This window comes from Lucilia cuprina, chromosome X, assembly GCF_022045245.1.
Source record: "Lucilia cuprina isolate Lc7/37 chromosome X, ASM2204524v1, whole genome shotgun sequence".
NCBI classification, from domain to species: Eukaryota; Metazoa; Arthropoda; class Insecta; order Diptera; family Calliphoridae; genus Lucilia; species Lucilia cuprina.
Genome location: NC_060949.1, coordinates 11,412,778 through 11,426,078, shown reverse-complemented (window position 1 = coordinate 11,426,078; position 13,301 = coordinate 11,412,778). Strand labels below are relative to the sequence as shown.

Sequence of the window (13,301 nt, the reverse complement as noted above, 5' to 3'; positions counted from 1 at the left end):
TTGTATTTACCGGCATCTTCAACCGTTACATTCTTAACTTCAAGTGTTGCAAAATATGAGTTACCATCCTTATCGATGCTTATCTAAAGTTTGCAAAAATGTTTAAAAAAATGATTAATGTTTGAACAATAATAAATAAAACCTAAAAAATAAACATCATAATAGGACCTAATAAAAATTTACAATTTCTATTTATATGATGGTTCATTATTTATATAATGGTTCATTATATAAATTCAAATTGTATAATTTAGAAGTATACAGAAAAAATATGTCAAATAATAATATCAATTTCGTTTTTTTTTTTCATTCCCTTGATAACTTATATTTAAATTAAAACGTTAACTTTACAAAACATACAAAGTCCGTCTGAAATACATTTCTAGACAAAGCTGGGTTATCGTTTGAATTTTTCACACCATGTTATCAAACATTTATAATAGTACTTGATAAACAATTCCCCAATTTATATTCAGCATCGTAGCGTTGTATGTTGTTTTTATACCCTCGTGAGAAGGGTATATATAAGTTTGTCATTCCATTTGTAATTCCAAAAATATTAATTTCCGATTCTAGAGTCATGTTCGTCTTCTTATTAGAAAAAAGTTGTATGTACTTTAGTTCATTCTATGATACCATCTCTCAAAATTTTTGTTCTGACGTCAATATTTGGTGGTCTGAATCAAAGGATAAAAACGTCCTTCTTAAGGTTTTTTCCACATTTATGTCAAATAAACCATATGCAAATTTAGTATCATATGAATGGTTTCTGAGAGACTTTCAAAATTATTACAAATATTGATTTTTCGGAAAATGTTTAAGTTTTTAAATTTTTTATATAGAATTATATAATGAAATTAACTGAAATTATTACATTATAAACCTCATGCAATTTTTACCGTTACAAAATATTTTTACTGATATGCTATTAAAATTGTCTCTCAAGGACCCTTCTTATGAAACAAATTTTTTATATATTTCCTTTAAAAGAAATATGAACAAAATCGTAAAAGCCTCAAAAAAGGACCTTTTTATCCTTTGATCCAGCTCGCCAAATATTGACATCAGAACAAAAATTTTGAGAAACGCTATCTTGTAATCAATTAAACTTTAATTTTAGTCAGAAATATAGACATCTTATTTTTCCTTCATACAAACGGGGCCACCCTAATATACATATGTTTGGAAGTATATTAGTTTCATTGTGTTGTGTATTTTGTTTTGTATGTTTGTTGGTTTTATTGCGTTATGTATATTTTTGTGTGTTTTATTTCCCTAACGTTGTTGTTGCATTTGTTTTGCTATTGCTAAAGTAATGATGTTTAACTATAATATGGTGAAGGGTATATAAGATTCGGCAAAGGCGAATATAGAATTCTTACTTGTTATACCCAACACCACTTTATTGGGGAGGATATATTGGGTTTGTGCTGATGTATGTAACGCACTATAATATTGGTCCTATAGCCATCTTTAAGTATACCAACCGGCTCAGAATCGATTTAGCTATGTCCGTCCGTCAATGTAAACCTTGTAATCAAACTACAGGTCGCAATTTTGAAGATAATTCAATGAAATTTGGTACATGCTCTTTATTGTCTCAGGGACGAATCCTATTGAAAATGGTTTATATCGGTCAATTATTTCACATAGCCCCCATACAACTAAACCTCCAAAATAGGGCTTGTAAACCTTGTAATCAAACTACAGGTACAACTCAACTTATATGCTTTATTATGAAAACTATATCATGTAGGGTATTACATGGTCGACCTCGCCTGATTATAACTTCATTATTTATCATTTTTAGGAAGTAATTTCTAGGTTTTTGTTGAAGTTATTAGGAAGTGGATTGTAGTATTATAGAATACAACTACAATAAAATACAACTATGTTAAATAATATTAACATAAATAAATAAATAAATAAATAAATAAATAAATAAATAAATTACACGCATTTATCAATCAACTGCGAAATAAAATGGGTATAATCAAACGCATTTCAGTTCAAAAAAAATGTACCTTCAATTTTAAACAAAACTAGATTCATTTCGCTTCTTTGGAAGTAAATAAACATCACTTCCACAGAAGGTAAGCTAATTCACTAAGTGGCTAATTCACCTTTGAAGTGGCGATAAATGTTATTCTTTTGGAAGGCACTTCGTTTTATTTTTGCTGGGTAAAAGAGAGTCAGTACTCTTTATGAACAGGTTAAAGTGCAATATTCCGAATCTTAATTACCTCCACCTGTGTAATACTTTTTATGAAAAGCCATCTAAAACATGTATTTAATTCTAAAAGATAAATTTTAAGCTGGAGCTCCACATCGTGCGTTCTACGCTTTCTCGAATTATACGAGTCTGTTAAGAAAGTAGAATAAATGTATTTGTATGCTAAAAGTTAAATGTATAAAAGCGTAGAATGTCTTAACGCGTAAAATGCTTAAAGTAGAACTACTTTTATAAGCGTCACAAACGACGCACGAACATGTCAGCTGATCTTGATATTTTATATTATTTTTTAATGCATATTTATCAAATTTAATGAATTAAAATGGGATAAAAAATTAAACAAAAAAATAACGCTTAAAAGCATCGCATGAAACGTAGAAGCGTAGAATGCGAAGTAGGTATTGGGTGTAATGTTTCATCCATTGGTCCTAGTACATTTTGTTCAAAGGTAGTCAGATAGCTATTTCTTCATCGTTTCCAAACAAATTTTGTTTTTTTTTTACCAAATTGACATCAAAGTTTTTCAATAACACCCGTTGGAAAAGTATATACATACGTCGACATCTTAATTTTATACAAACAATCCGTATACCCCTCTCACGAAGGTGATATGATAGCTTTAACATTACAGTAAAATTCTACTTCAGTATATTTGTTTACCTTATGACGCGGGGATTCTTTGACTATTGTGCCATTGTGGAACCATGTTATTGTGGGTTTGGGATCTGCATTTACCCGACATTCGAACAATAGTCGTTTACCATCATCTTCCTGTCGAATTGAAGGCTTTTTCGCGAATGTCGGCGCGAATCCGTCGATTTGCCTTTAGTTTAAAATAAATAAAAAAACATATATTTAAATGTTTGAAGAGCTGAGATACATACATATATGCGTAACTTGAACACTTTCAAACACATAACACTTTACAAATCATATTATTGTTATTTACTGCAAATAATAAAAAGTGTTTCTTATCTAGTAGAGAGAACGCTAATAATAAATACTACTTTCAATTTAAATAGTTTATACCAACAAGTGACATTAATTACATTAAGTGTAGGCAGATATTTTTTTATAGATTTGTCATTGTACAAATGTAAATTTTAAAAGATAAAATTAGGAAATAACTGCATTGTTACTTCCGATTTCTTTTTATAAGACGTTCTCTTGTAATACATGTTTAAAAATAAGCTTTAATAATGTAATGTATATTACATTAATATATTTTCAGTGCATACTTACCGCGTATCCTCCTGGACAGAAAATTTGCCCTCTTTGTTTATTAAAAGCACATTATAAAGCAGAAAATCAATTAAAAAGCAGAAATATATATAAGAAGGCAAAATGTTTAAAATTTTGTTTTAATGGTTATAAATGCATATTAAAATTAATTATTATATAAAAATCTTTAAAAAAGCTATTGATTAAAACAGTTTTTGCAAATATTAATCTAGTATCAATAGTCTCTTACTTTTCTTTTGGTTCATCGGCAGCTGTAATTTGGCCAAATTTTAAAACAAACAAGAAATTAATTTCATTAAAATATTTAATATTTAAAAAATTTATTAATATATTTTTGTTGAAGTTAATTTAATTATAAATATCTTACTTAACTAACTTGATAAAAATGACAAACAGTTACTTCTTTTTTAAATTTTCACCTTTAAATTATATCTGTCATTAGAACATTGTTAGCAGTGTAAAAAAAATAAAAAAATATATCCTTTATAGAAATCTTATTTGAATACTACAACTTGTATTTTTTTTCTAAACGATTGCCAATTCAAAAAATATATAGTTTCAAATTGTGAGAAATGAAAGGACTATCTAATCAAATATTGGACAAAGTTTTATATAGGACTAAGTTTACGAAAAAAATGAGAATATATATTGTGGTTTTAGTTCGAGAAAGACAAGTGGCTATTGTCCCACATACAAATAATTTAAAACAAAATATTTTTGTCAAAATTATTATCTGATACAGAATAAGACCTTTTATTCCAAAAGTACATCTAATGTAAAGATAAAAAACTATTCAAATTATATATAATTTTTTACTTACGTGTGAAATTTAAATTAATAGAGGCTGAAACTTCGCCCGATTTGTTTTTAGCCTTTACTTTGTAAAGACCAGCATCTGTTTCGATGACATCATCGAGCTCTAATACTACAGTAAATTTGTTATCACCAATTGGTTGGATTTTAAATTTTGTACGTTCATCCTCTATTACTAAATTATCGCTGCGATACCACTCAATATCTGGTTTAGGCGATGACAATAATTGACACTCAAATATTAAACGATTACCGTCATCTTCTTGGCGCAATTGTGGCTTCTTTACGAAGCTGGGAGCGAAATCTTCAGCCACTCCCATGCTGAGTATTTAATTATTTAGTATCACGGTTTTCTGTCAAAAACAATAAGCAACAAGTGCCTGCGATGAAGTATCTCCCCTTCAAAAAACTGAAGGGTTTGAAATTTTACAACTACTTTTGTGTGTGTTTTTTTTAAATGTATATATGGGGAAAATTTTCGTTAACATTAATGAAACATCAGACGGTATTTACAGCCGTCGTCGCCTTTTTCTAGTGTTTTTTATTTGATGATTTCCTGATTCTTTTTCCTTTTATTTGTGGTAAATGTCTTCAAGTTCTGCAGTGGCGAGGTATATATATTTTTGGTTGATTCTTCCGTGATATACTTATAATTAGTTGTCGTAAATAAATCTCTCTTAAAAAGTTGCTCTCTCTCTGTTTCTCAATTTAGCTGCGAATTTTTATATATTACTTCTCTCTCTCTCTCTAGTCTTATTATTTCTCTGGTATTTTATAATTTCGTTACCTATTAGAAAATATAAAAATATGTTGTAAATGGATTTAAGATTTGGTTTTTGTTTATCCAGTCAAACTGTAGTAAATTAATTTTTCTCAAAAATAGCTTTTTAATAAATATTTGTTAAAAATAATTCAGTTTTAAATTGTCGGAGAGGTCTTTCTTGACATCTTTCATATGTATTTCGTATATTTGTATAATAATCAACGTTCTTTTATTCACTTATCATATTTTTGTATTAGTTCACTCTGTATAAAAAAATTGTTGGTAATTTCTATTGAAAAAGCTCGTATATCTTAACGTTTGTTTGTTGTGTGTTAATTTAGTACTTCGAATTTAATGCCAAACTATACATCTCATGTGAATGCCAAATATTCAAGAAAATAGAACAAAAAAAGAATTAATGCATTATTTCTAAATTAAAAATAATAAAGCTATAATTAATCTATTTTTTAATTTAAATGTATTTAAATAAATATTGAAGATGTTTTTTCTATTTTTTTAATGACATTTTACAATAAATATACAATTGGCAGATATCGGCATTCTGTACTTTAATAAACGATACAAGACCAGTTGTGAATTGGACAATTATTTATTTTTAAATATCCCAACACAATTTTTATGACAATATTTATAGATAATAATATGCATTAAATGTAATTTCTTTGAGTTTTAAAGTTTAGTAAAACTCAGTAATTTTAGAGCTGTATCTCTGCAAAAATATTCTTGATTTGGATGCTATTGCAGCTTAAAATTATTGCCTTACAGAAAAGATTTTGTTAGGCATATATTCAGCAAGTAATGTTTTTCGTGTACTTGCTTCGCAAAAGCTCAAAAATCATTAAGTTTCGTATCTTTCTAAATTTTAATCACTATTCTGTGTTGCAAGATAATATTAATTCAGTATAATCAGCACAATTTCAATAGTGTGAAATATGCACATTTTGAATTCCTAAAGCAGAGCCTCTACACGAGGAATTTCATTCAAAAATCACGTCATCTTTCATAACAATTGTAAGTAGTAGCAACTGCTCTCTGCCTAGAAATCTTTTTACATGATTTCTGTACGGGATTTCTCGCGTTTATGTTCTGCATAAGGAATCCAAAATATGCATATATCACAATGTTGAATTTGTGCTGATTTCACTGAATTAATATTATTTTTCGAAACAGAACATGGATTAAAATTTAGAAAGGTTAGGAAAACTATTCTATGTTTTTTGTAACAATAATTTGTTGTCATAACCAAACAATTGTTATTTTTATTGAACTTCATCAATATTTTAGTTACTGAAAACATTTATATGTTTATGACAATCATAAATTTGATAATGATTCTCTGAAAAATAATTATTTTTACAACAAATAAATAATGATAATTATGTAAACATATTATATTCTTTAGAATCATTTAAACTATCAAATAATCATTAAATGGTAGGATTTTACACGCTTATGCATATAATGTTTAAGATATAAGTAAAACACGTTTACTATTAAAAATATTTTGGTATCGCCATTTTTATATCAGTTGTGTAGTTTATCCGTACTAGATCGGATTAAATTGTTAATCAAATGCAGTGTTAAAATAATTGTGAAAAATAATATGGTTACTTGAAGCCATTATATGATTACATGAAACCATAATGTGGTTGCTTGAAACTACAATATGATACTACAACATCACATTATCACTATATTATGATGAAATATTCGGACTATATTTAATCATAATATGATAGGTTATTATAGTAATTATGATCATAATATGTTTTAAATTTAACCATAATTCTAACCATAATATGTTGCTCTTAGATTATGGTTACTACAACTATATTTTTTCTCTGCGTGTAGGAACCAAATTTGTAAATCACAAATATATGGCTTCCAAAGTCATTTTTGTAAGGCAATAATTTTAAGATGCAATAGAAGAAGTAGTTAAGGATGCAGAAGTTATATTTATTGCTTCCAAATCAAAATTATATTTTGCTGGGATGAGTGTATAGAATTTAGAAACATCACTGACATTTTTAAATAAAAAATCAGAAAACTTTTGCTAGTTTTTTAGCTATTTCATTTCAGAATCTTAATATCAACAATAATTTATGGTATTGCCATTTGTATTTTTAATTAGAATTTAAAATAAAGAGAAGTCTTATGCACTAAGAATTTATATTGCATATATTTTTTTCCGATCAGGTTCCGTGGCAAAACCCGATTTAAAGCTCACACATTTAATTTTTTGTGTAACTTTTAAATTTTGCATTTATTTGATTTATTTTTGATATTAAAAATAAATAAATTTGGGGAAATAAACTATTTTATAAACTATTATAAAAAATTCATTACAATTTTTTAAATAAATAAATAAATAAATAAATAAATAAATGATAAAAAATTAAAATAATAGCGGTTTTCACTCTTGGTAGTAAGTACTCTTGTAACCATGTTAAGTATGGTAGCTACATATATTAAAAATAATACTATTTACCTCAACGCAATAACAAAATGTATTTATTTTAAATATACATTGCTGTATTAGAACTAAGATAAAAAAGGCAGTATATAAGCTTGGAAGATTTAAAAAAACAGCTGATCGGCATACCGCCAATAACATAAAATGAAAATTAAAAAATATATATTTACAAAAATATAAAGCAAAAAAGTGAAAAAATAAGACGTGGTCAAAAATAAATGTTATTGGAATATCTCAGAAACGAAAAATATCAAAAATAAAAAGCAGTTTCTCAAAAAGGCCGAGTTCTTTGTACATTTTAGGAAAATATTTTTTGCTGATACTGCTGTGGACAATCTTTGGCAATAGCCCTGGAGACCATGTGTGTGTTTAATGGAAATTACAAATTTAAAGTTGACAATATTTGGTGTGTATATTTTCAGTCGTTCCGCAGCGAGGATGCAACAGCCGTGGGATGTTCTAATTTAGTTTTTTCATTGATATTATAAATTTGGAGACAGAACGTAAACATTTTTTTTTGTTTAATACAACATTCCCTCAACAAAATAAAAAACAAGTTAAAATATCCCCTGGTAATTGGATTTTAAGAAACGACAAGAATGTGTTATGAAAATGGTAAGTTAAAGAATGTTGTAATTATTGCAATTTAGTTATGTTAAGATATTTTGAAACTCCTTCAAGGGATTTGTGATAAAACTTTACATTGAATTAATTTTTTGACTAATAACAAAAATCAGCTGTTTTTATTAAACTATGTAAAACTGGAATAAAATAGTGTGAACCGCTAAAATAAATAAAATTTCAAAAACTAGAGGTTTATTTTATAATAAATGAACGATATGTACGTTGTCTCAATTAATGGTAAAAGGTCAATATACCCAACTAGCGTATGCAAGCGTCTACAGCATCAGTACAATGTGCTAACGGCAAGTTGTATTATTATTCCAAAAAAACTGAATTTTATATCATTCCAAATCTACTACTTCTGAAGTCATTCTTATTGTTATACTTTTATTCAAAAATAAAAGTGTAACTTTTTTATTGATATAAATTATGTTATAGAAATAGGTGAATAACTTATTTAGCAGTTGTATCCATAATAAATGCCAGGTACTCTATGTTTCTAAATATTTAATTAATTTATAATAATATTGAATAATATTAAGATATGCCACGTTACTATTTAGATCCTGCACATCTTTATGTCTACTATATCCCACCAAAAAAGAATATCCATAACATAACAATGGAAAAACCAAAACATTTTTCTTCAGAATTGACCAAATCTAATTATTTTTGCTTCTACGAAAGTCATGCAATTTAAACCTTACAGAAAAGGTATACAAATTACGTAGTGCTACTTTTATTCATGATATAATGATGTACAAAATTTCACCATTTTATTTTTGCTAGAATACAATTAACAAAAAAATGTCATACATAGTTTAAATACTGTCAGTATAATTATCGGGGCATGCAAGATTAAAAGATCAATACATTCTGTTTTTAAATAAAAATCAAAAATTAATTATTTTTATATATATATATATTATATATATTATATATATATATATATATATATATATATATATATTAATATATATATATATATATATATATATATATATAATATTATATATATATATATATATATATAATATATATTATATATATATATATATAATATATATATATATATATATATATATATATAAAATATTAAAAAGTTTACTGTTTCGATTACATTTTTAAGAAAATTATAATTTCAACTCTATACTAAATTTAAAACTTTTATATATATGGATAAAATGTAAACAAACACAAATATATGCTCTTTGGTCATACTGTGATAAACATCTGTTTATTAATGTAAAATAAGTTTCTACATACTGTTTGTCTATATAATAACATTGTTGTCAATCAACGTTTTTTACAAGCAATTGTTCTATTTATAACATTTCGAGGTCAAATTTGTTTAAATCTTTTAATATGCAGTTTTGAAGAAAATATGAAATACAAAATAATAATTTTATATTACTTCATATAAATTCAAACTTATTACATACAATGGCAAAGTTTAAGTAATTATTATTGCATTGCATGTAAGCAAAATTTTAAATTCTATATAGATCTTTTAAACCTTGAATATTTACTGTTTTCTTTTTAAGCATGACGAGTTTTATACAAAAATGGCGAAAATGAGTTAATTAGATTGTTATATTAATAGCAATAATAAAAATAATATCTATATCAACCTATAAAAATATATCTATCAATTCATTACAAAGTATAGACTTCGTTACGGACGGGTTCTCTCACCCTATCTTTCTCTTTTTCTCAAAACTATAAAGCGCATGAGTTGTTGCTCTTGGATAAAATGTAATATGATATATTTATTTATTATTATTTTTTTTTTTGGAAAATATTTTTTAGCTTTTATCAGTCCATTTGTGTTTTTATGTTTATTTTTAGCCAATGTGTTTCGCCTAACATCTTCTAAATAAAGACTAAAGTATGTAGTTCTAAATATATACACTGACATCTACATTTATTTTAAATAGATATTTCAATATACATACCAATGAGTAAATATATATATATATATATATATATATATATATATATATTAATATATATATATATATATATATATATATATATATATATATATATATATATATATATATAAACAACTTAGATTTATTCTAGAATATATACCACTTTTCAAAGATTTATATTTTAATTAAAGTGATTTTTTCTCTAGAATTTAAAAATATAAAAATATTTTATTGCTTAATTAATTTCCCTACTTAATGAAAACGAATAAATCAAGTTAAGCATAAATTAAAAATGCATTACCCTAATATTTATTAAAAATTCGTTTGAACAATTCATTTAACTAATTAAAAAACTTACTTTTGCCATTTTGACAAAACAAACTTAATTTAATGCATAAAAAATTCATTAGTTTTAAATAATAAAGATCAAATATTGCTAGATTGCTAAACGGGTTTTTTAGAGCAACGAATAACTTTTAACGTATGAAAACTCTATTTAATTACAGTCTTACCCTCGTATTCATAAAGATATTAATGCCTTATTTTAAGTTTATTACGCACATTTTCCATATAAAATTCCAACAATAAACCTTCAATAACTTCATTAAGCATTTATGAATATGGTACTTAGTATAAAAACCTGATTTTATTCTAAAGAACAATTACTTTTAAAATAAATATAGAAAAACCTCTCAATACCATATAATTTTCAGCACAGATATTAATAAATTATTATTGTTTACAATGTTCCAGAACACCATCTTTTAGACAAAAACACTTCAAAATTCTATATAAAATCAGGATATAAGTTGAAATATGTTTTTATTAAAACTTCTATAACACATGATTTTATAAACATTGCTGTCATTAATATTGCCTGTTTTGCTAGATATTTAGTTCAGAAGAATATGTGCACTAAAGTTTACAAAACAATTATATTTTATAAATCGGTTAACAAATTTTAAATCTATTCATAAACGGTTATTTAAGAATGCACTTTACAGCATAATTTTTTTTAAATATATATTTTTATGTACATACAAGTAATAATTGTTAAACGTAATGTGTAAAGCCAATAAAGTTTTTCGTTCAGTCAGAGCAGTTTGACGACACATCAAACCTCTCAACGGTGAGTTTTTAAATATGTTAGTCGAAAATATACAAAGAACAAATTACAGTTTGTAAGCGGCAACTTAATGTGTTGGCATGTCGCTTGACAAGTTTAAAGAATTTTCAGAAAATGGAATTCGAAAATAAAGTTTCCTGTTGTGGAATTGGAAATAAGTTAAAAATGTATACATATAAGAGTTTTGGTGACACAACGATTTAACGATTTAATTAATAACTTGTCTAAAACTCTCCAATTCTTTTAAAAGTATTATTTAAATTTACTCATCAGGTCATGTTCATTTCAAATATATGTATTTATATATTTTTGCTTTTTCAAAAATTGTGTAATATTTATTATATATTGAGTAGTACTTTTTTAAATATTATTGTTTTTGATAGAAATGAACAACCCTAAACTGATATGGTCAAAGAAAGTTTAATGGTGCTATGATAATAATATTTATTTTAAAATAGAAAATATTAAAAATTAATGAGGTATTTTTAATGATAATTATTAGGCTATGCTTAAATATTACTACATATCTTAATAGTTAATTAACTTTAATAAAAATATAAATAAGAATAACTAATTGTGATCCTATTTATTTGTCCGACTCTGTATAATGTCTTCTTGTTCTAGCTAGCTGTATTTTATTAATCTTAATTCGGCGGATTTATTATATGATTTTAGGAAAATGTACTAAATATTGGGAACAATTAATGAAATATTAAAAAAATTTCTTTACACAAACTTAAGGATACACCTTACATCAAAAAGCGAAATGTGTCAAGTAAAAAATAATACATATTCATATACATTTTCTATATATAAAATTAAACAACTAAATAGTTTATTATGAATTACCGGCATGTTACAAAATAAATGTAATTTTCAACAATTTGCTATTATCAGTGATAATAAAATTTAAATAAGCAATACATGTAAAAATCGTATAAATAAATGTCTATTTATACGTTACAACATACATGAAATTTTTTACTCTTAGATTGATTTAATCAAAGATTTTACGGGAATTCCCGGTAGTACATGACTTTTTTTAAATATTTCCCTAAAACATTTGTTCCTCTGGAATATCATTATCTTTATTTCCTTCTCCTAGATATGATGTAGATAAAGCATACTTACATTCAGTCTAGTTTGTCTATTTAAACCACTTTTTTATAATTAAAAAAATAGTTTAATTTATCTCTCATTATAAGAATAAACACTTATTTTTCACATAAAAATATATAAGGAGTATATATAGATATCTACTCCTTCACGTAAGAATATTTTCCATTTAAAATTATATATTTTTTGTATTTATTTAATTTTGTATTAATTAACACATAGATATTTTTTAAATTTGTTTTGAATTAAAATTTTAAATAAATTTCGTTTTCTATATGATTATTTGCAAATATTTGTTTATATATTGAAAATGACTACTATATAGACAAGTTATCCCTTTTATTTATATTTTTTAATTTTTTTCCTAATTCACAATGTTCAGCAAGCAAATTAACTTTACATTAATATACACCGCTAAAAATTATCCCGTTAACAATTTAAATAATATATATAAATCAAAACCAACTAACGTACAGTGGCACACAGCAGCGCAGCTAAAGATTTACTACGTGCGTCGATACGTCTCTCACGATTGTGAATCTAAAACTGTTTGCCTCTACGCGGCTTTTGCCTCTTGTTACCGATCTATATACAAAGATTCTCTATAAAATCTTCCTGCTTTCAATTTTCTACTCAATTTAAAATTTTTTTCTGTTTTTCTTATTGTTGTTGTGAACATATATCAAAGAAAATTTTTATGTTTTCTATTTTGTTGTGCTTTTGTATACATTGAAATATTAAACTATTTATAACTCTATCTAGAAAATATCTATTGATCTACATCATCTTTATCATAAACTTAATTTTGTTTGCAATGATGATCATCATCATGCAGAAGTAGTACAAACAATATTAACCCATGTGCAACCAACCGTATCTTTTTTAATATAAAGATCTTAACAATAAAATATGTATGCAAAAATTTACAGACCCAATACAAAACTCTATATTGAACA

General features: G+C 25.3%; 1 protein-coding gene across 1 annotated transcript in view; it reads right to left on the bottom strand.

Annotated features, from left to right (window-relative positions):
• LOC111686201 (twitchin) overlaps window positions 1-12,959 on the bottom strand; it is a 46,265-nt gene extending 33,306 nt beyond the window's left edge. Inside the window, exons 1-5 of the mRNA XM_046945025.1 lie at window positions 12,820-12,959; window positions 4,296-5,075; window positions 3,705-3,726; window positions 2,894-3,056; window positions 3-83 (exon numbers count right to left, since the gene is read on the bottom strand). Coding sequence (XP_046800981.1) covers window positions 3-83; window positions 2,894-3,056; window positions 3,705-3,726; window positions 4,296-4,608 — 579 coding nt within the window. The 5' untranslated portion in view covers window positions 4,609-5,075; window positions 12,820-12,959. The remainder of the gene's footprint in view (window positions 1-2; window positions 84-2,893; window positions 3,057-3,704; window positions 3,727-4,295; window positions 5,076-12,819) is intronic.
• Window positions 12,960-13,301: the final 342 nt, after the last annotated feature.